Raw genomic sequence first — 21529 nt, forward strand, 5'->3', positions numbered from 1 at the left:
TTTACAAATTTACCATGAAACTAGAAGGAAAAGCCTGACTGCTTGCCACTGTATGAATAAATTTATTCAGTTATTCAAAATTTATCACAGATTCAAAATGTGATCTGACCTTTAATTACTGAAGAGGAAAACGACTCCACTCAAACAACCATTGTCATTCGCCCTCCAATGTGTAGACCAACATTATAAAATAAGTTGTGTTTACCCTCCACAATTTGAACTGAAAACACCTTACCTGTAGAAGAAAGAAATAGTATTAGCCCTTAGATAAATTTCAAGGTGCTGGTAATTCTTACTGGTCAATAACCAATGCACAGGATATAATATCTGCAGTTTTCAGAATTTTGAACAGGGTGTATGAAAATCACTTAATACATCCATGGGGTGTATTAACAGTATTACTGGCATCAGCAAAAATATAAAGAAACTGGTGACCTCTATTCTATCAATTAGTATCAGATACATTTTTTGAAATACACTTTCTAAATTCATGACAACACATAGAAACAGCTGTAATTTATCAAAAACTGAGACAAGAAAAACTCCAAGTGGTTATAAAAAGTAAAAGGCTCTAATGGCAATAAATTTATCAAACTTCTTTTTAAAATGGATGTTATGAATTTTACTACCACTCCCACTTTTTCGATTTCCTTCTGCTATCTTATGAAGTACAATGATTATGGGTGGTGGGGTGATCAAAAGTCATACATGTTATATTAAGAAAAATTTGCATTAGTTTAAGATTTATATCTGAATCATTTATCTAATAACAAGTATTGTTACTTTGGTGAAATAGAGACTGCAAATCATTTTATTGTTAACCAAGCAAAATATTCCAATTCAAAAGCTATTATCTAATACAACAACTAGAACTTTATAACCCAGCAACACTATGAATTCTACAGAAAATAACATCCAAATATATCTGTGCAAAACTTCACTAGGGATCTAAAAGATTTGCCATATATACTCACTTATAAGTTGAGTCCAACTGCAAACAACAAAAATCGAGATCTGCCATAATATAACTTGCCTGCACCCCAGGGTCTATACTGTTTGTTCTGCTGATTACACCTAACAAACTACAAAGACCCAAATCTGCCCGCACATGCAGTTGGACTCATACGCAAGTATATATGGTATGTTGTTAATCACAACCATTTTGCTTCATCTTTGCTTTTAACTGGTAACAAAGGCCTTGAGTGAACTATTTTGCATATATCTGTACTTGGGGACCTACACCAGCTCAGTTGCAAGAGCATGACTCCAAAGACTGTGGCTTCAATACTCATCAAAGTTCAGCCCAGGACAGCTGCTTCAGTGTGTCCATGGGAAAGACAATTAGCTGTTGCTGTTGTTGGGTTTAACGCCTTTTTCAGCATACGATAGGCTATGCATGGCGGCCAGTATTAATGGTGGAGGAAGAACCCTGGAAACCCCGGGAAGAACCACCGACCCACAAGAAGCTACTGGCAAGCTTTCTCACATACCCACATTGGCCGAATCCGAGACTTGAACCCACGCTGACAGAGGTGAGATAGCAGTGATCCGTAACGGAGAGCGCTTTAGACCACTCGGCCACTCGCGGCCCATGAAAGACAATTAGCTCTCTTTTCCTTGGCATGAAATAACCAATAATGTATCAAAAGTGCCTTTAAAATTAATTTTTAAAATATCCAAAACTAAATACATGTATATCTACTTGTGTGTATATACTGTGATACAAATTTCTTATCTGTACTTTTTATAACCACTTGCTCCTGCATCCAGATTTATACTGCTCTATTTTTGGGTCCCCGAGTGGCGGAGTGGTCTAAAGAGCTCACCATTCCGGATCACTGCCATCTCACCTCTGTCTGCATGGATTCGAGTCCAAGGCTCGGCCAGCGTGGGTATGTGGGAAAGCCTGCCAGTAACTTCTCGTGGGTCGGTGATTCTTCCCTGGGTTTTCCAGGGTTCTTCCTCCACCAGTTATACTGGCTGCCATGTATAGCCTATCTTGTGCTGAAAAATGGCGTTAAACCCTAGAACAACAACAACAACAACAACAGCTCTATGTTTGGTTTCTGTTGGTGAGACAGTACTTTAATAAGTTAATGCTTTTGCTGAATTCCAAGAATCATATTTGTAATTGTGTTTCATAAAAGACTGATTCGGTGACCTAGTGGTTAGAGAGTCTGCATCGGATGTGGGAGGTCACTGGTTTGAACCCTGTCCAAGTCATACCAAACACATAGTACTAGCAGCTGCCTTGCTTGGCACTCAGCATTAACAGTTTGTGTTTGGACTGGTTGGCCTGGTGTCAGGATAATGTGACTGGGTGGGACATCATGCTACATATCTGGCATGATGCCCTTGTGCTAGACATCACTATAAACTGTCACTGCAGTTATTGTAATGATATGACTGAAATATTGTTAAAACTACATCCAAAATTTCAAACACACACACACACACACAAACATTTTTATAAAGTTTATGAAATAAAAATGGTATAGATTAAATGGACTTGAAACTTAACAAATCTTGGCTTAGGTCTGCCATTAAAAGTAAAGATTTAACACTAGACAAGAATACAGGCCACAAGTCATCAAAAAGATCATACGAAAATTCATGTGTCACATGGGATAATTTAACCAATCTGATTCTAGACATAAATTATTTCTAAAATTGATTGTGAGAACACATTACCATGATTTATTGCTGTGGAAACATCAAGATCATGTTACTTAAAACAAATTATTTTCAAGCAAATTTTTATGAACAAGTAATGATGCTTGGATCAACATCAAATGTGGCAAATGATTTGTACTTTTAGAAAATGTTTCAATTTAGAATGCTTTTGGTTTCCAAGGGAGTTTCAACTTAGCATGTAGTTTAGTTTCCATGGGAGTTTCAATTTAGTGTGTTTTGGTTTGCAAGGAAGTTCAACTTAGTGTGTGTTTTGGTTTCCATCGGACTTTTAATCATCAATTCAACTAAGGATCATGGATTAAACTGAGAAATATATTTGATTTCAGGAAGGTTACATCATTTCTCACAACACCATCAGTAGGATCAAAAATAAGAAAGAGATGCATAAATGAGAAAATCATCTGATTTAACAAAGAGTTTTCTTGTCTTTCCTTTCTTTTCTTCCTTTTCCCTTTCCATTTTTCTGTTTCCTCTTTTAACATTTTACTATCTGACTGTAACACATTAACCCCTAGCGACAACTTAATGGGGCAGGAGGTAGTAGCCTACTGCTGAGCTCTGTAGCATCATGGTCATGCAAGATACACTAAAGTGGGTGGTATTATAGAAAGTAGACAGATGTAGCTCTAAAATGATACCAAATAATCGGGAATATCTAGTTGCACTACAAAATACAGATAAAAAAAACTCATTTTTTGGAACCGACTTATTTTAAACCAAAATTCGCCCATGGCCATAATCTGATTTTGTGTCTGGATTTTAGACTTTTTGGTCTCAGATCTAAGGCAAACCGGTATGAACTGCAAACAGACAGATGAGCCTTTGCAAAAAGTAGGATAAGCTGGGCATTTGGAATAAAGAGTGGTCTCCATAGAAAAATAATGGCTCCGTTTAGCAAAAAAAAAAGAAGAAAAAGAACTCCAACTTTTACCCAATCTGCTCATGCGCATGTCAAAAAGCCAATGAAAAAATGAGTTTCCTACTTGATTTTCAGGCGAAAATGACAAAAAGCTCCAGGGGTTGATTTGTTAAGATTCTTTACATTTGCTTGTGCATATTTCAACTGATGCATGTCTTTGTGCATATTTCAACTGATGAATATTAGTGGTTAGAGCATTGCCTTAGATGCAGGAGGTCGCAGGTTTGAACCCTGACTGAGTCACACCAAAGATTTATAAAAATGGTTCTAACAGCTGCCTCCCCAGGCACTCAGCATTAAGAGTTTAGTGTTAGTATTGGTTGGCCCGATGTCAGGATAATGTGAATGGGTGGGACGTCATGCTACATGTCTGTGACATGATGCCCAAGTGCTAGACATCACTATAAACTATCACACTGCAGACATGGCAGCAATATGATATAAAGCTACGTTAAAAATTCAAATGACACACATGCTCCAAAACATTCTGTGATAATATGCACATACCATATATATCGATACCTGCTAATAAGCTGAGTCCAACTGTGAACAAATTAGACCCTCATCTGCCATTGAAAAATGCATCAGCAGGTCAGGGTCAATGTCATTTGTTCTAATGATTACTCCAAAAGAGCTGCATAGATCAGCCCATTACGCAATGGAAGGTCTGGATACATGAGTATATACTGTACATTGCAATGAATATTGTCAACCCATACAGATCTTGACTGTCTCTGCACTAGAAAAAAGATCAGATAAATACATTACAATGGAACTTACTGCTAGTGGTCACCTCTGAACCAATCAACTATAGAGAGGTCAGATGTGTGTGTTGTGTGTGTGTGTGTGTGTGTGATTTGGATTTTTAACATAGCTTTAACAATGAGGTCAGATGCAATAAAACCAATTTTCATACAAGTTCATATACCATATACATTATACTCAAATATAATTCAGATCCATCTGCAAACTCCACAGACCCAGCTCTGCTGGCTCATTATAATCATGTAGTGGCAGATCTGGGTTTATCATGTTTATTAGGAATAATCAGATGAACAAAAAATATATAGATCCTGATCTGCCAGCACATTATGTGACATTCAGAGCTGGGTCAAGGGAGCTCCACATCATATTAATCCTTGTAACAAATATTTGGGACTGGTTCTTTAATATTTGTGACTGGTTCTCTACTGTTTAGGAATGGTTCTCTATGTAATTTTAAGAAGCTATTCATTAATCAATATTCCTCCACAATCCAAATAAAAGCAGTGGGAACAAATACAGCTGGATCAGTGTGATTAATTCAATTAACTGAATTCATAAGACTACAAAATATTACAGTTGGGATATCAGTATTTTACACCTTGACTTCAATCAATTACAAGTTAACATTCGGACAAAATATTTAAATACCAGTCAAATTTTTCTTCAAATTCAGTTCATTTTATACTTGACGCAAGAGTAGATTTTTTTCACAGCAATAATTTTTGGACTGCCTTGCAATCAAGGTGTTTTAGAGTAGTTCTGGGAATTTCAACTACATTTTAAAATCCTGATTGCCGTCTCAGTTCACAACATTTAATAATAAAATCATCATTTTTGCTTTGTTCTTGCCTCTGAGGAAATGCTATTCAATTAGTACACTATCTTTTTCAAAGACAGATGTACTGATGCCTCAGAGTCCAAACCAATATGAAATTATAAAAGTTGTATTAATTTCATTTATTTATTTATTTGCACAAAATTAGACAATCAATTTGAACTGAATCATAATAATTGATATAAATACTTCAACTGAGAAAAGAAATCACGTTTTCATATTCCTACTTCAATTCCATCAGTTAAAACTCTAACAAATCAAGCCATTTGGAAAACCTCTTCTGATTTTCTTGGTGTGCAGTGATATTAGCAAAACCTATGTAGTTATAGGTATACAATAAGTGTGCGCATGTGAGTGTGTGTATTTATAAATAAATGGTGTACATGTATATTCCTTTGTATTGGGATCTCAAGCTAGATTAACTCTGCAGCTGTGTCACCCTCTTTAAATAAAGCCACTATTATAATAATAATAATAATAATAATAACAATAATAATAATAATAACCTGCAGGTTTCAAGGAATGGAATACAAGTTAGAACCATTCTCAATTCATTGAAATTCAAACCTGGTTTTTTTTGGGACGTTCAATGATTTGGGCAGGAGCATCTGAGTCCTAATTGCCCTTGATTTGCCTCTGGCTCAATCTGTTAGTGAGTGTGCACTGTCCGTAACAAATCACTGTTTGCTATAGACTACTGTTAGACCTTATTCTTCTTCTAATTATTATTATTATTATTATTATTATTACTATTATAGATGTCTGTGTAGCTTTCTAAAATAGGCCATTTCTAGGGTTTAGTCCTGTAAGTATAGTCCCAACAAATCTTGCTAACCAGTCTCAAGAAATATGTTTCTATTAACCAGAAGTCATGGTTAGAAACTGACAGTTGTAGACTTAAGACTTGTTTATAAAGTTGTAGTTGTAGTTGTAGGATTTTAACGCCATTTTTCAGCACGAGATAGGCTCTACATGGTGGCCAGTATTAATGGTGGAGGAAGAACCCGGGAAAACCCCAGAAAGAACCACCGACCCACGAGAAGCTAGTGGCAAGCTTTCTCACATACCAACATAGGCCGAACCCGCGACTCGAACTCACACAGATAGAGGAGAGATGGCAGTGATCCGTAACAGTGAGCGCTTTAGACCACTCGGCCACTTGGGGCCCACTTTAAAATTGTTACCATATATATATATATATATATATATATATATATATATATATATATATATATATATATATATATATATATATATATATATATATATATATGTACAGTCATTACTCAGTATAAGTCTCCTCAATAATTATATTATTGTTACCACTTTTCAATGTGGGTGTGGTTATAATGTAGCCAAATAAATTTATTTGTTTTTGTTTTATAACTGCAGGTCAATGTAAATGTATATTTTATCTGATTTAGTTTATGGCTAATGAGAAACAAAGCATAATGCATTCAATACTTAAGTGTTGTGCGTACTATTATGACATATCCATTTCTGGGGTGGGGAACATACCTGTAGTTGTAATTATAAGGTTGATTTGCAGCACCAAAGATACTTGCTTTTGAGTCCAGCCACAAACTGCATAGACCCATATGTGTCATTGCATAATGCACCAGCAGATCTGAGTCTGTGCAGTTTGACAGAGTAATCAGAAGAACAAACAACATAGACCCTATTCTGCAGGCGCATTATGCTATGGCAGATCAGGATCTTTGTTGTTTGCAGCTTGAGTAGATTTATAAGTCAGTATATATAGTCAAGTATTGGTCACTTTTAAGGCTATAGCACCATAAGCTTGCCAGAACACAAGGAAAGATTTTCCTGAAGGTTAAAATATTTGTCAGAGTGATTGAACAGTGTGTTTTAACTTGGCGTGATGTGCAAGGTAATGTCATTAATCATACATTATCAGTCATCTAATAAATAATCACAAAAAAGTGATTTCTGCAAATAAATAAAGTGCATACTAAATTCCAATGTATCAAAACAGCTTGTGGCACAAATTTGGAACATAAACTGAGACCAAACTGTTTTAACTGCATCTGAAATTTTAACAATTTTCGTCTTAATATTTGAGTGAACTCATTCTGCCAGTCACAAATTGGAGAATTTCAACCCATCCTGGCAGTAACATATTGGAAACTTTCAAGTTATTAAGATGTGTCTCCCTGTGTCACCATGTTCTTTATATCGCTCCTCAAAGTTCCAAAGATACATATTACTTACCCATATTTCACATTCTATGACATGCCCATACTTCACAATAAGCCAATTTCCAGTTTTTACAAAATCTTTGAAATCTTTTACTGTATTTCTCCAAAGTAGCACTCGTAATTGATGATCTGCACCTCCCCCAATTTTAATATTTTACAACCAATTTAAGATCTTTGCTTTTATCTTGAAGGAATATATATATATATATATATATATATATATATATATATATATATATATATATATACCTACATTTAAAATATCCTGGTGAACTTGTATTTCTGTAAGCCATGTCAATCTGTAGTAAGCCCCAATTGCTTCAATACATTTACAATGAATGACATCTGGGGTTATGATGGGAGAAATTCAGCAACTGTCTAATGATTGGGCATCCTGATTTTTAAACAATAGTCCCAGAAATGGATTGACACTACTGATATTTAAACAATAGTCCCAGAAATGGACTGACACTATTGATTTTTAAACAATAGTCCCAGAAATGGACTGACACTACTGATTTTTAAACAATAGTCCCAGAAATGGACTGACACTACTGATTTTTAAAAAATAGTCCCAGAAATGGACTGACACTACTGATTTTTAAACAATAGTCCCAGAAATGGACTGACACTACTGATTTTTAAACAATAGTCCCAGAAATGGACTGACACTACTGATTTTTAAACAATAGTCCCAGAAATGGACTGACACTACTGATTTGTAAACAATAGTCCCAGAAATGGACTGACACTACTGATTTTTAAACAATAGTCCCAGAAATGGACTGACACTACTGATTTTTAAACAATAGTCCCAGTAATGGACTGACACTACTGGCTGAAAAGAATTTCCAGGAACTCTAGATAGGACCATTTTTACTTTTAAGCAGAGAATACTGAAACTATTTCTGACATTCGTTTCAAATTAGCTGCCAAGGTGGACATAATGGATGTCAGATTAACACCATTTTCATTTCAGACCAACCAGACACTGTAAGACGTTTTCTTGTGGAAACCCCGTGTTGATATTACAAATCGTTTTGGAGGTGAATGATAACAAGACATTCAAGAATTCTGCTATAGTGGTCATATTGGATAACAGGATTTTCAAGATGACCATTATGGTAGCCATATCAGCACCATCTTCATATACGATTAACTAGTTCTAAGGAAGACGTCTTTCCGTGAAAACCCACTGCTGATGTAACCATCCAATCTTTAGAAATAGTGATAAGATTCTGAAGATGGCCACTGTGGTTGGCATAATCAATGTCAAAATGGCACCAGTTGTGTTTAGGACTAATTAGACATCATAAGGCCAAACAAACTAATAGGTATATTTCCAATTGCACTGGTTTCCAAAATTGGTGTAGGCAGGTTGTTTTTGTGTTGTTAACATCACATATATTTAATGTGATTTCTTTTTTTAACCATGGGAAAAAAAGTGCTCAAGTGCAAGTGAAAAACACCTGGGATGGTAGGCCAACCAGAAACAAAAATTATTGTCTCGCCAAAGAAGTTATTTAGTAAAAGCCCCATGCTGATGTGACCATCAATTCAGGAGTAGAAGTAATAACAATATTTTAAAAATTGTCCACCATGGTGGCCATACTGGACATCAGACCAGCACCATTTTCACTTAGAACCATCCACAAATCATAAAATGTCTTCTAGTGAAAACCCCATAGCAATATTATTGTTTTTTCAGGAGGAGGAGCCAAAACATGATTTTCAATATTGGATCAGCACCATTTCATTTAAGACCCACTAGATGTCACGAGAAGCCTTTTAGTGAAAACCAATGTTGACATGACCATCCATTCAGAAGGATTAGCAATAACAAGATTTTCAAGATGGCCACCAATGTGGCCATAATGACCTTTGATCAGCACCATTTTCATTCAGGACAAACTAACCATCATAAAAAGTCTTTTGCTTAAAACCCCATGTCAATATGACTTCCATTCAGGTGGAGTAGAAATAGCATTTTTAAGCTGGCCACTAGGGTGGCCATATTGGACAAAAGATTGGCACCATTTGTATTTAGGACCATCTAGACAATGGGATGAATGTGTGTGTGAAGTTTCTTGGCAATCTTCCAAGTGGTTTAGGAGGAGTAGCAATAACAATCCTGACTAGACAGATGGCTGATGGTCCACAGACCATCCTATAAGCTCTTATTTTACAGTAGAACAAATAGAGAGCATTAAATGAGTACCTTCAGACTTAACACAGGAGAAATATTGTATGTGAATATTGACATAAGTAGGTAACTGGGGTATTTACATAGTTTGGGTGAAGATATTCTTAAAAGAGTTTACTATGATAAATTGCGAACATCAAAGTATGAATGAATTTTCTGAAAAAAAGAAAGTCAACAAACCAGAAATTTTCCTGCAGTATGAATTGTGACATTTTAGCCTTCAAGTAGAGTCAAGCCAATAACAATATAAAAACTTTATTGGTAAAAAGAGAATACATGGATATATATATGTAGGTTGTGTTCAGAGATTTACAAATACATGTAATGTATTCAACATATTTCCAACATAGACTGGTTTCCTAAATCAAATAAGGCCACAACATTTACAAACATTACATTAAATGCTACCTAAGCGTTACAAAAACTTCTCATATCTGAAAGTTTTCATAAAGTATTACATTAAAATACAATTTAAAAATACATGTATAAATATATTTTCTTTCAAGTTATCTATGTAAGCCTAGCTCTCAATTTTACTTACTAAAGGCACAGCATTAAACTCAAGAGAGACATGAGATCAAATTAAAACTCTAACAGGAACATTAAACTCAAGAGAGACATGAGATCAAATTAAAACTCAAACAGGAACATTAAACTCAAGAGAGACATGAGATCAAATTAAAACTCTAACAGGAACATTAAACTCAAGAGAGACATGAGATCAAATTAAAACTCTAACAGGAACATTAAACTCAAAAGAGACATGAGATCAAATTAAAACTCAAACAGGAACATTAAACTCAAGAGAGACATGAGATCAAATTAAAACTCTAACAGGAACATTAAACTCAAGAGAGACATGAAATCAAATTAAAACTCAAACTGGAACATTAAACTCAAGAGAGACATGAAATCAAATTAAAACTCTAACAGGAACATTAAACTCATGAGAGGCATGAGATCAAATTAAAACTCTAACAAGGAAAAAGTGCAAGAATTAAATTGATCCAGTATGTATTATTACAGTCAAATTGAATGTCCTGTCTTATTTGGACATGGATTTTGCCTTGATAATAAGCTGTCTGGATAACTGATAAATGCACACATAATATAATGTTTGTCTGGGGGAATACTCATAGGGGCCATATTATCAAAAAGTAGGAACTTGAGTTTTATCTTCTGAAACATGGAGATTCATTTGAATGATGGCTCAAAATGAGGAAAAATAGAAAAATGACTTGCTGCCTAAAATTTCCTATTCCCAAATTTAACCATGCAAAAAGACTATAGCAAAAATTAATTTCCTAATCCCACATGTAAATGTGCTAAAGTCCACCCCCAACATATGTTTTTCCAACTGCACTGGTTTTAGAATAAATGAATTTTTTTTAAAGGGGGTAGGGAAATAGTACTAAGGTCAGCAATCAAAAACAAGGATTGTCAGTGGACCAGAAACACACATTTATTTATGGCTGAAATGCCTATAGCAAAAGTTTCCTATTCCCAAATGTAACTGTGCTAAATGCCTAAAGCAAACATTTGGTACACCAGAATTTTGAATTTGTGATGGCCAATGACCGGTGTATCCAGAAAGTTTAATACATGTACTGTTGTTACATGCTTCCAATCACTGATTACAGCATAGATCTGGGGTATTGGTATTGTGAAATAGATGATGTAAAAAAAAAGTAAGCATTTAATGTATCCATCATTTGTAATGTTTACTATTATGTCTGTAGTTTTGCAACCTTAAGAAGTCACAGTGGCTCAGTATTTGCTCTCATGTTCCAATGATGACAGGTTTGAATCTTATGTAGACCTGCCCCAGTCAATAGAATCTGGGCACTGCCTTGGTACTAAATAGTCATTGTACTATTAAACATCTACCCACCAATACCTATCCCTGCGACAGATCCACAGGATATTTAGCTAACTTGGCCCCTCCCTCTTCCACATGTGAAACGATCAGAAAATTGTAAATTTTATTTACATTTGGGTTGAAGATGCTTAAACTGAACAAGCATTTAGAGATTTTACCTGGACCAGGGGTTCCATCCCAGTGATCCCTTGAATACATGCACAGCCCCCTCCATAGCAATAAGTATTTGTAAAAGAAAATGCTTTGAACTCTGATATGGTGAATTCTTCACAGAAGGTAATTAGTACAGGAAAGATAAATACACCACTTGATCTTTGAAAATGATACAGATAGTGAGTGAATATTCATCTGAAACAGGTTATCTTTCTTTCCATTGAACTCACTATCCACATGTAATTTTTGTTTTTGATCTTTGCATTTAAAGAAATGTTGTAGCCTGTGAAATAAGTCTAATTATAACACTTGTACACCAAGGAAACTTGGATGGGCACAGCATAGAAATTCTGTAAAAAACACCCTCAAATAACACCAAAATCAACTTTGATTTAAAGATAGGAAATTGGCTTCGTTTCAACAGAAAGAAAGTCTACCACTGGGTGTAAAGTATGTGCATTAACAATGAATTTCATTCTTATACAAAGAGCTAGTACGAATTAGAGATGACAGCTCCATTACCCAATGCTTTTGTTGAAATCTTTCTGAGCCCCACCTATTCTCATTTACCTTAAAATGCTATTTTCTAATGTATCAAAATTCAACATATTTAAAGATTTATCCCTTCAACTACGATCTAACATAACTTTCAAATTTGAAATATACGGAATTCCTGTTTATGAGATATCCCTGCTCAAGGTATTAAACTTTTTCCCATTTTTTAGTTCTATTTGTGGGGAAACTGTGTTTCATCTTGCTCTACATTACACAATATTGCACAACAACTCACACTAAACATCACTGTTTTTAGGTAATCTGATAATAAACTGCCCAGTAAGATTGATTGATATGTCCAAGGTCCATTGTTCTGATCCTTTAACTTCAATAATGACTGTTATTGCTATTAGATCATTTGTATACATTGCAAGATCTATTCTAGAAATGAACATTTAGGATTAAAAAAATTCTCCTTTATGTAAACAAAAGTAGGTCTTGTAAATATGATGTGCACATTCTGTTGATGTTTCTGGCCGATTTTGTATAAATTAGTGAATACCACAATAATGCATCCTAAAATGCAGATCCTATATTCGTTTAAATTAATTATCCTTGTGGTTATGGTCTTTTTCATTTGTTTTCCTTTATCTGCTGCTCCCATGATTAACAAACTGAACTGGCACTCTAGCCCCAACATATTGTACTCATCATTAAAACTCTGAATTTCTTGGCCAATTAGTAATTTCTTTATACAAGCAGACAGATCATAGGCAGCCAGCCAGACAGCATGCTGGACTCATGACTGAATGGATGTGTGTTTGAATCCTACCGGGATCAGCTTCATTATTGTGTCCTTGGTCAGGGCACTTGACTCCAATTGCCTTGGCACTAAATAACCTACTTGTGTTGCTGTGCCATAAAGCACCAAACTTAAACCATCTATAGCCTGCCATCATTTCTACTGAACTACCATCTCAATAAAATGAATTTCTCAAATATAATTTTTTAAAGTTTACATGGACATGAACTAAAATGTAGTTTTTGGGGGGTGGGGGTGGGGGGTAAAACTAATTGTAATTATGCAATACTTACACAAATAGGATTAGATGAGCACCTATGGTAGGAGAGGAATGCATGGCAGATAAGGGTTTTACGTCCTTATGGCTGTATCAGGAAAGAAAGACACGTTAGAGAACTTCCTCAAATAGGCTCTTTGGTGATTTCCACGCCATTAACCCAACTGATGACAAAGAGGCATCATTTAAGGTTGTGCAATGAACTGCAGCTGCATTTGTTGGAAAAATTTAGTGCATGGTCCCTGGGAGTGGTTCACATTAGTACACGTTCTGGCCAATTGTGATTGGCCTGTAGTGGGTTCTGTAAAGGATCTATGTTGATAATTCCTCAAATCGTGTGAAGCCATGGTATGGGATGAGTCATCTGAAGAGGGACTCAATTTCCAATGGAACAGCAAAGCAGTTATGCAGAAGCTCTGTCGATAAAGTAATTGTGACAGAAACTGAATGTCAGGATATCTTGGCCACAGCTTCCAGCATGTCCTGTAATGCGACCATGTTTAGATTGGTCCCTTGAAGCATACTGAATGATGCAGCTGAGAAGAAGACAGCATGCAAAACTATGGTGACCAGAAGCCAGAGTTTCTGCTCAATATCTTCAGTTGTTTTAATGGGAAGGTGTGCCCAGGCAGTAGTTCAAATACCCAGTTGAGATGTACCTGTGTCTAACTGGGAGGTTTAATGGGCCACTTAGGGCAATGAACCCAGTAATTTGAGGCACAGACCATAGGTTCAAGGTAGAGGTAAGAACAGAACACCCTCTATGCCATGAAACAATATCCTGGCTGACAGAAACATCTGTTATACTTCCTCAACTGCATAGGAATGAGGCAGAAGCAGAGGTCTGCTTGTGGTTGAGTCCAGTAGATCTTCTCCAAATTGGTGGGTCTGGTAGGACACATAAATGAGCTGTTTCAGCCTCAAATTCAATGTAACAAAAATGAGCAAGGCTTGATAGCGACAACCTCCAGGTTCTATTTGACAACGTGAGCCTTAATATGACCTCTCATGCTAAACTTCTTGGTGTATTCGTAGATAACAATCTTACTTGGTCTATTCACATTAAACATGTTTCAAAAAAGGTTAATTCTTATGTTTGGCTACTGAGGAAAATCAAAACATACATTCCTCTTTAGCATCGGGTCATCTTTTATAAAAGTTATATTCAGCCATTACCTGGATTACTTTATTGTAACTTGAGGTAATACCTCTAACTCAAACATGACAATACTTCTAATTCAAACAAGACAATACCTCTAATTCAAACATGACAATACGTCTAATTCAAACATGACAATACTTCTAATTCAAACATGACAATACCTCTAATTCAAAAATGACAATACTTCTAATTCAAATATGACAATACTTTTAAGACTCCATAAGAGGGCTTACCATTTAATTCTAGATCAATGAATAGACAATTTCCAGGATGCAATGAATAATATAAAGATTTTAACAAAACATGAAAGAATATTTCTTAGAAAGGCCAAATTGATACACAAAGTATCCAGAAAAGCCATTCCTGTCTATCTAAGCAATATCTTTCACCAAAGAGATGCTGATGGTACTCCAAATTTAAGGTCCACAAGAAGTAAAAATTACATTATACCAAGGCCAAAGAAGGAATTGTTTTAAAAAAAGTTTTAAATATACTGGTCCAATGGTATGGAACAACATTCCCAGTGACATAAGGCAGGCTCCTAATATTTCTTCTTTTCATAATCAATGTCTCAAATAGATGAAATCTTTAGACAATTGAACAGTTCTACTAAAACAAGTACCGCCTGATTCTCTGTAATTTTGCATCATTTTCACAGCTGAATCTTTAAATGCAGGATGATATTTTATACGTGTTTATGTGTTCACAGATGCCTTAATACTTTGATTTTTAATTATTTAGTGTCAAGCCAGATTCTTCACATCATGTTGTATATACTGTATATATTGTACATAACAGATAGAAGGCCTCAAGGTAGATTAGTTCTGTAACTAATTCAGTTACCTTCTCCAAATAAAGTCTTAATTATTTATTATTATTATTATTGTTGTTGTTGGAGTCAACAAGGATAGACAAGGCATCATCATCTAGAACACTCTGAGTAGGAGAGCGGCTGGGTATCACTATGTTCTTTGGTGGATGTGGCATAGGATCACTCTATGTCATTTCCTGTTTGTCATAGTGATAGGGGCTCGAGGTGTTCTGTAAGTTCCAGGATGATGATGATGAGACTGCTTGTCTTTACTAATCGATGCTATTTTCCAGCTTACCTGGTGGATGCCATGAGGAAGTGATGCTAGTACAAATGCCATGGCCTCACATCTACTCTGGGTCCAGGTACCAATTTCCCAAGGGGGCACAAGGGACCAATAAACAATTTCTTTTACAGAGTCATTGGGATAATAGGAAAAGGCAGGATACTGATCAAGCCCCCCACCTCCTACCCCAGATGGCAAACTTGCTCCACAAGGTCTCTGAGTACTGACTGGTGTAAAGTTGGCAAATGGTATGAGATGACTAGTACAGTGTAGTCGGCGATACCAGGATGAAGCGACCAGTGACCATACACTGATCTATAACTTTGACAAACTGACTAGTTACTGGTCATCAGATGCTGATATACACTGTCCTCTTACAGTGGGCTTGTTGGGGCTCTGAAGACAAAAACCTAAAAATTCCAGATGATGATGTTTCCTCTGCCCTGGTCTGAAATTGGCAAGATTCCAGTTTTCAACAGTCCATAACATGCAAAAAGTACAACAACACTTTGTACATACAAGATGCAGTAGTCTGAGTGAATGTCCCAAGGGCCCTTCATGTGGTCAAACTATCACAAGGACTGTCCTAACTTAGTTCTAAGAGATGCGAGTCATGCAAACCATATTTAATGGAATATGAATTCCTATTATTGGTAAGTAGAGGTACTTAACATACAAGATTTACCGGTAACCAATTCTATATTAAAAATAAGAGAGATGAACCCTAACTCCTAAACGGTTGGATACAATGTGGTAACAAAACAAGCTGTCAAAACTTTAGAAAACTGTTAGTTGTTGTTGTTGTTGGGTTTAACGCCATTTTTCAGCACACGATAGGCTATACATGGCGGCCAGTATTAATGGTGGAAGAAGAACCCGGGAAAATCCCGGAAAGAAACACTGACCCTCGAGAAGCTACTGGCAAGCTTTCTCACATACCCACATTGACCAAACCCGCCCGCTATGACTGTAGTAAGCTGTAAGTGTATTTACACTCCTTGACAAGATCCAAGCGATCACTGTCACTTAAGACAATATGAAAACTGTTAGTGGGTATCCATCAATTCTCATGACTGGTTGGGAAGGGAAATTGTACTAAATGTGTACAAACCTTAAGTTAAGTCCACATTTTTTAATTTACGATATCTTACAAATATCATGAAATGCCATCTGGTACAAAGTCCAAGAATTCATCCTCATTGTCTAATAAAGTTGTGAAATCCTCCATCATTGTCTTGTAATTGTCATGGTCTAGTTATCATAACTATTGTCTGACTCCCTTTCCTTGCTCTCACCCTCATATGCAGATGCTTATTTAAAGACTGAGCATGAGCTTTGTAGATAACACTTTGATCATGCAATTTGTGAAATCTTATTAAGGTTGCAACTGAACACAGGTCAGTTGTATGGCAAGATCTAATAACCACCCTTTGTTACTTGCCAATGTACCAAACTAGCAGCTAAATCAAAGAGTTGCCAAAGGGGAAAACATGATATGGGATTAAGGTCATTAATTTACTGGAGGAGGTAGACCACAGTTTGGCATGGGAAAAGTACATGCATTTGTCACTCAATCAAAAGGAATGTCAACTGGAAAACAAAGCAAGTATTGCCTTTACAAGCACTGGCAGAAAACTTGTATATGGTAAACAGGTACCCTAGGACTTGTTTTATTACCTGGGTTATTAGCAATGGAGGGTACAGGCATCTTTACTAACATGTACTTTTCAGAAATAATTTCTAAAAAGGGCCAGGGGTTTACTGGCATATTACACAGAACATGATATGTATCAAACAATTAGCACAAAGAAAACTGTCAAAGGGAAAACTGAAAGTTGTTCTAAACTTGAAACAAGCAATTCTTCCCTGGTCTGTGTTGAATGACACAACCATAAACAGAGATTCCTTGAAAAAGATGACTGTTCTATGCATGGTCAAGTGAGGTGCATGACTGGACACAAAAAGTAAAAGCTACACAACAGTGATGGATAAGTTTTGGCTGTGATTAAAGATTTGTTTATAGACTCAAATGGCAATATAGATTCTCCATAAACTTCAATGTGAACATCAGAGGAAATAGTGCATTAGATACATCAGTACATACTAAAAATTGTAATTTTTCAATAAAGTTAATAAAGTAGGCACAACATTTCTTAACAATCAAAATGGGGTGGTCTCTGCATCTTTTCAAGCTAAATGTCCAATACAGAAGTGGGATAACAGTAAACACTACACATATTTTCAAGCTAAATGTCCAATACAGAAGTGGGATAACAGTAAATGCTACACATATTTTCAAGCTAAATGTCCAATACAGAAGTGGGATAACAGTAAACGCTACACATATTTTCTGATGTTCTACTCTTTTTCTCCATCTTATAACTATCAAGCAAAAATAAGGTGTAATGAAGAAACACTGGCAATTCAAAGTTTCTGTGAAAGATGACTTGAATTTCCATATTCTTCTTATCCTCTGTAGTGACCTATCTCTATAGCTAATTTTCCCTGATCATTGACTAAATGATATATCTAAATCCATCTGTCAACACATCAGAAGGATTCACGATGATTTGATCATTTGTAATATGCTGGGGAAAAAATGAATAGTAGGGACTGTGCCCTGAAAGCACTTCACAATACTTCTTCGTTTGAAACAGTATAATCAAAAGATTCCTACTTATGCATTTTTTTGTGACCATATGCTGCACAAAATCTATTTTTACTTAACCATGCAATCAATACACCTCTCATTAGCAGCTGATTGGCTATTTCTTGAATTCTGTCATATACAACAGCATTTGTCAAGGGAGGTAATTCAGTGGGTAATTTTGGATAATCAAACTCATCACTAATTTTAATTGTACATTTAAGGAATTTATTTGATTTGGAGTCAATTTTATTGGAGATAATTATTCCATGTCCACACTAAATCTGTAACAAAAAGCTTGAAAAATTTACGTTTTGAAGATTTTCTTCATATGTGAGGTTTTATCAACAGTCTTACACTGGACAGACACAAGATAATTTTTTTTTCCCGCTGGAAATAATCAAATTTACGTAAATTTAGTGACAAGATCTATGTAAACATTGATATTCTTTGCTCAAAGTCTCAGAAAATAGCAAAAGAAAATGTCCATACTGACATTAAAGCCAATGACTGACCATTAAGTACTAAGTGCTATATACAATGTTTCCTGATTTGGAGACTGGTACCCTGCTGAAATTAGATCACTGTATAATTAGTTGACTGAGTCATAAAATGCCCTCTATCACACAATGCCATGTGCTTATACTTAACAACTGTTATAAATCTTGAACAAAAGGTGTAGTGATTATGGCAAACAAGAACCAAAATAATGTACTTGAATTTTGAGGAAAAAAATCTAATTGACTTTTTGTAATACTGACACAGACATTAAGCTAATAATAACTGGAAGCAATTGTCATGTACTTTCATGGTAATTACTGATTTTCAGTTTCCATTATTTAGTACAGACACAAGATAATGCTAATTGTGGAGTGAGACAAATGGTCAAATACATAATCTACACACAAAAATAAGGAGTACTGCAAAGATGTTATATTCCACCATGAAGTGAGAGAACTCAAACAGTGACATGGAAAATACTTTTGTTTCTGTTTTGTTGAATCTTGTCATCTCTGAGGCTATGTGATCTATGTATTGTTCATGTTTAAATCCCAAAATATATTTAATACCTATGGACACAGATTTAAATAAATGACTTGTTACATTATGTGACAAGCCTTTTATGTTATTATATCACATGACTTGTGTTAATATGTGACAAAACTTATTATGACAAGGCTTGTGTTAATTTAAGACAAGATCTTTATGTTATAATAAGACATGACTTCTGTTATTATATGATATAGCTCATGTTATTATAAGACAAGACTTTTATGTTATTATGTGACATGACATGTGCTATTATTATATGACATGACTTTTGGGTTATTATATGACATCGTATTTGATTTGTGTTATAAGACATAACTTTTGTTATTTATGACATTTATGTTATTAATATAACTTTCATAAACTTTACACAAAATTATATAATTGTTGAAAATAGCATCACTGTTGCAAGAGAAGTGATGCTTTTGCAGCATGTCTGGCAATCTGATAAAAAACTGGACTTACCAATTGCAGCTTTTCCCCATATCTCTACTATCATCTCCTTCGACCTATTGGCCTTGACCTTGAATTCTGGTCTGTGTGGCTCCAGGTTCCACAATATCTTTGGTGGCTCATGGTGTGGCAACTCTGACTGCTCACTCTCAAACTCTTCTCCCCAAGGGTTCCAGTCCTCATCATCATCTAAAGCTGTAACCAAAATGGCAAGCATTTACATTTTTTCTGAGTTTAAATCTACGAATAGCAAGTACCAGATCCTGGGGCTTAAAGTAGCAAAATATGTGTGATTTACCCAGTAGCAAATGTTCCAAATCCATGTCTGATACCAACCCTACCTATCAACATCTTCACAAAAACTGTTTGTATTTGTCCACATACAGACAGAGGCAAGAACTTCTTCATACTGCATTCTGTTAAATACTAACCATTAACCATGGTTCCTGGATGAAGCTCTAATTCTATTCTAGATTAATTTTGCTACTGACACTGGAATAAAATGTAAAATGACAAATTGAAAATTGGAATGAAAAAGTTTCAAATGGAATGCAGTCAATCACTGTCATATTGTATTTACTAGTGCAGTCAATCACTGTCATATTGTATTTACTAATGCAGTCAATCAGTGTCATATTGTGTTTACTAGTGCAATCACTGTCATATTATATTTACTAGTACAGTTAATCCATGTCATATTGTTCTTACTAGTGCAGTCAGTACTGTACTAGTAAATACAATATGACAATGATGATTGACTGCACTAGTAAATGCAATAGGACAATGATGATTGACTGCACTAGTAAATGCAATAGGACAATGATTATTGACTGCACTAGTAAATACAATATGATGATGATTGATTGTACTAGTAAATACAATATGACAATGATGATTGACTGCACTAGTAAATACAATACGACAATGATTATTGACTGCACTAGTAAATACAATACGACAATGATGATTGACTGCACTAGTAAATACAATATGACAATGATGATTGACTGCACTAGTAAATGCAATAGGACAGTGATTATTGACTGCACTAGTAAATACAATACGACAATGATTATTGACTGCACTAGTAAATACAATATGATGATGATTGATTGTACTAGTAAATACAATATGATGATGATTGATTGTACTAGTAAATACAATACAATGATGATAGACTGTACTAGTAAATACAATATGATGATGATTGACTGTACTAGTAAATACAATACGATGATTGACTGCACTAGTAAATACAATATGACAATGATGATTGACTGTACTAGTAAATACAGTACGATGATGATTGACTACACTAGTAAATACAACATGACAGTGATGACTGACTGCACTAGTAAATACAATATGACAATGATTATTGACTGCACTAGTAAATACAATACGATGATAATTGACTGTACTAGTAAATACAATACGATGACAATTGACTGTACTAGTAAATACAATACGATGATGATTGACTGTACTAGTAAATACAATACAGTGATGATTGACTGTACTAGTAAATACAATACGATGATGATTGACTGTACTAGTAAATACAATATGATGATGATTCGACTGTACTAGTAAATACAATATAATGATGACTGACTGTACTAGTAAATACAATACGATGACAATTGACTGTACTAGTAAAAACAATACGATGATGATTGACTGTACTAGTAAATACAATATGATGATGATTGATTGTACTAGTAAATACAATACGATGATGATTGACTGTACTAGTAAATACAATATGATGATGACTGACTGTACTAGTAAATACAATACGATGACAATTGACTGTACTAGTAAATACAATACGATGACAATTGACTGTACTAGTAAATACGATGATGATTGACTGTAC

At 35.1% G+C, this 21529-nt stretch overlaps 1 protein-coding gene across 1 annotated transcript in view; it reads right to left on the minus strand.

Moving 5' to 3' along the window:
* The window catches only part of LOC149789284 (ribitol-5-phosphate xylosyltransferase 1-like), a 135697-nt gene that overhangs the window by 86335 nt on the left and 27833 nt on the right, over positions 1-21529 (minus strand). Inside the window, exon 2 of the mRNA XM_089975477.1 lies at positions 19663-19845. Coding sequence (XP_089831603.1) covers positions 19663-19845 — 183 coding nt within the window. The remainder of the gene's footprint in view (positions 1-19662; positions 19846-21529) is intronic.

The sequence above is a fragment of the Sinohyriopsis cumingii genome, chromosome 11 (genome assembly GCF_028554795.1).
Source record: "Sinohyriopsis cumingii isolate HCF-2022 chromosome 11, ASM2855479v2, whole genome shotgun sequence".
In the NCBI taxonomy this organism is placed as follows: Eukaryota; Metazoa; Mollusca; class Bivalvia; order Unionida; family Unionidae; genus Sinohyriopsis; species Sinohyriopsis cumingii.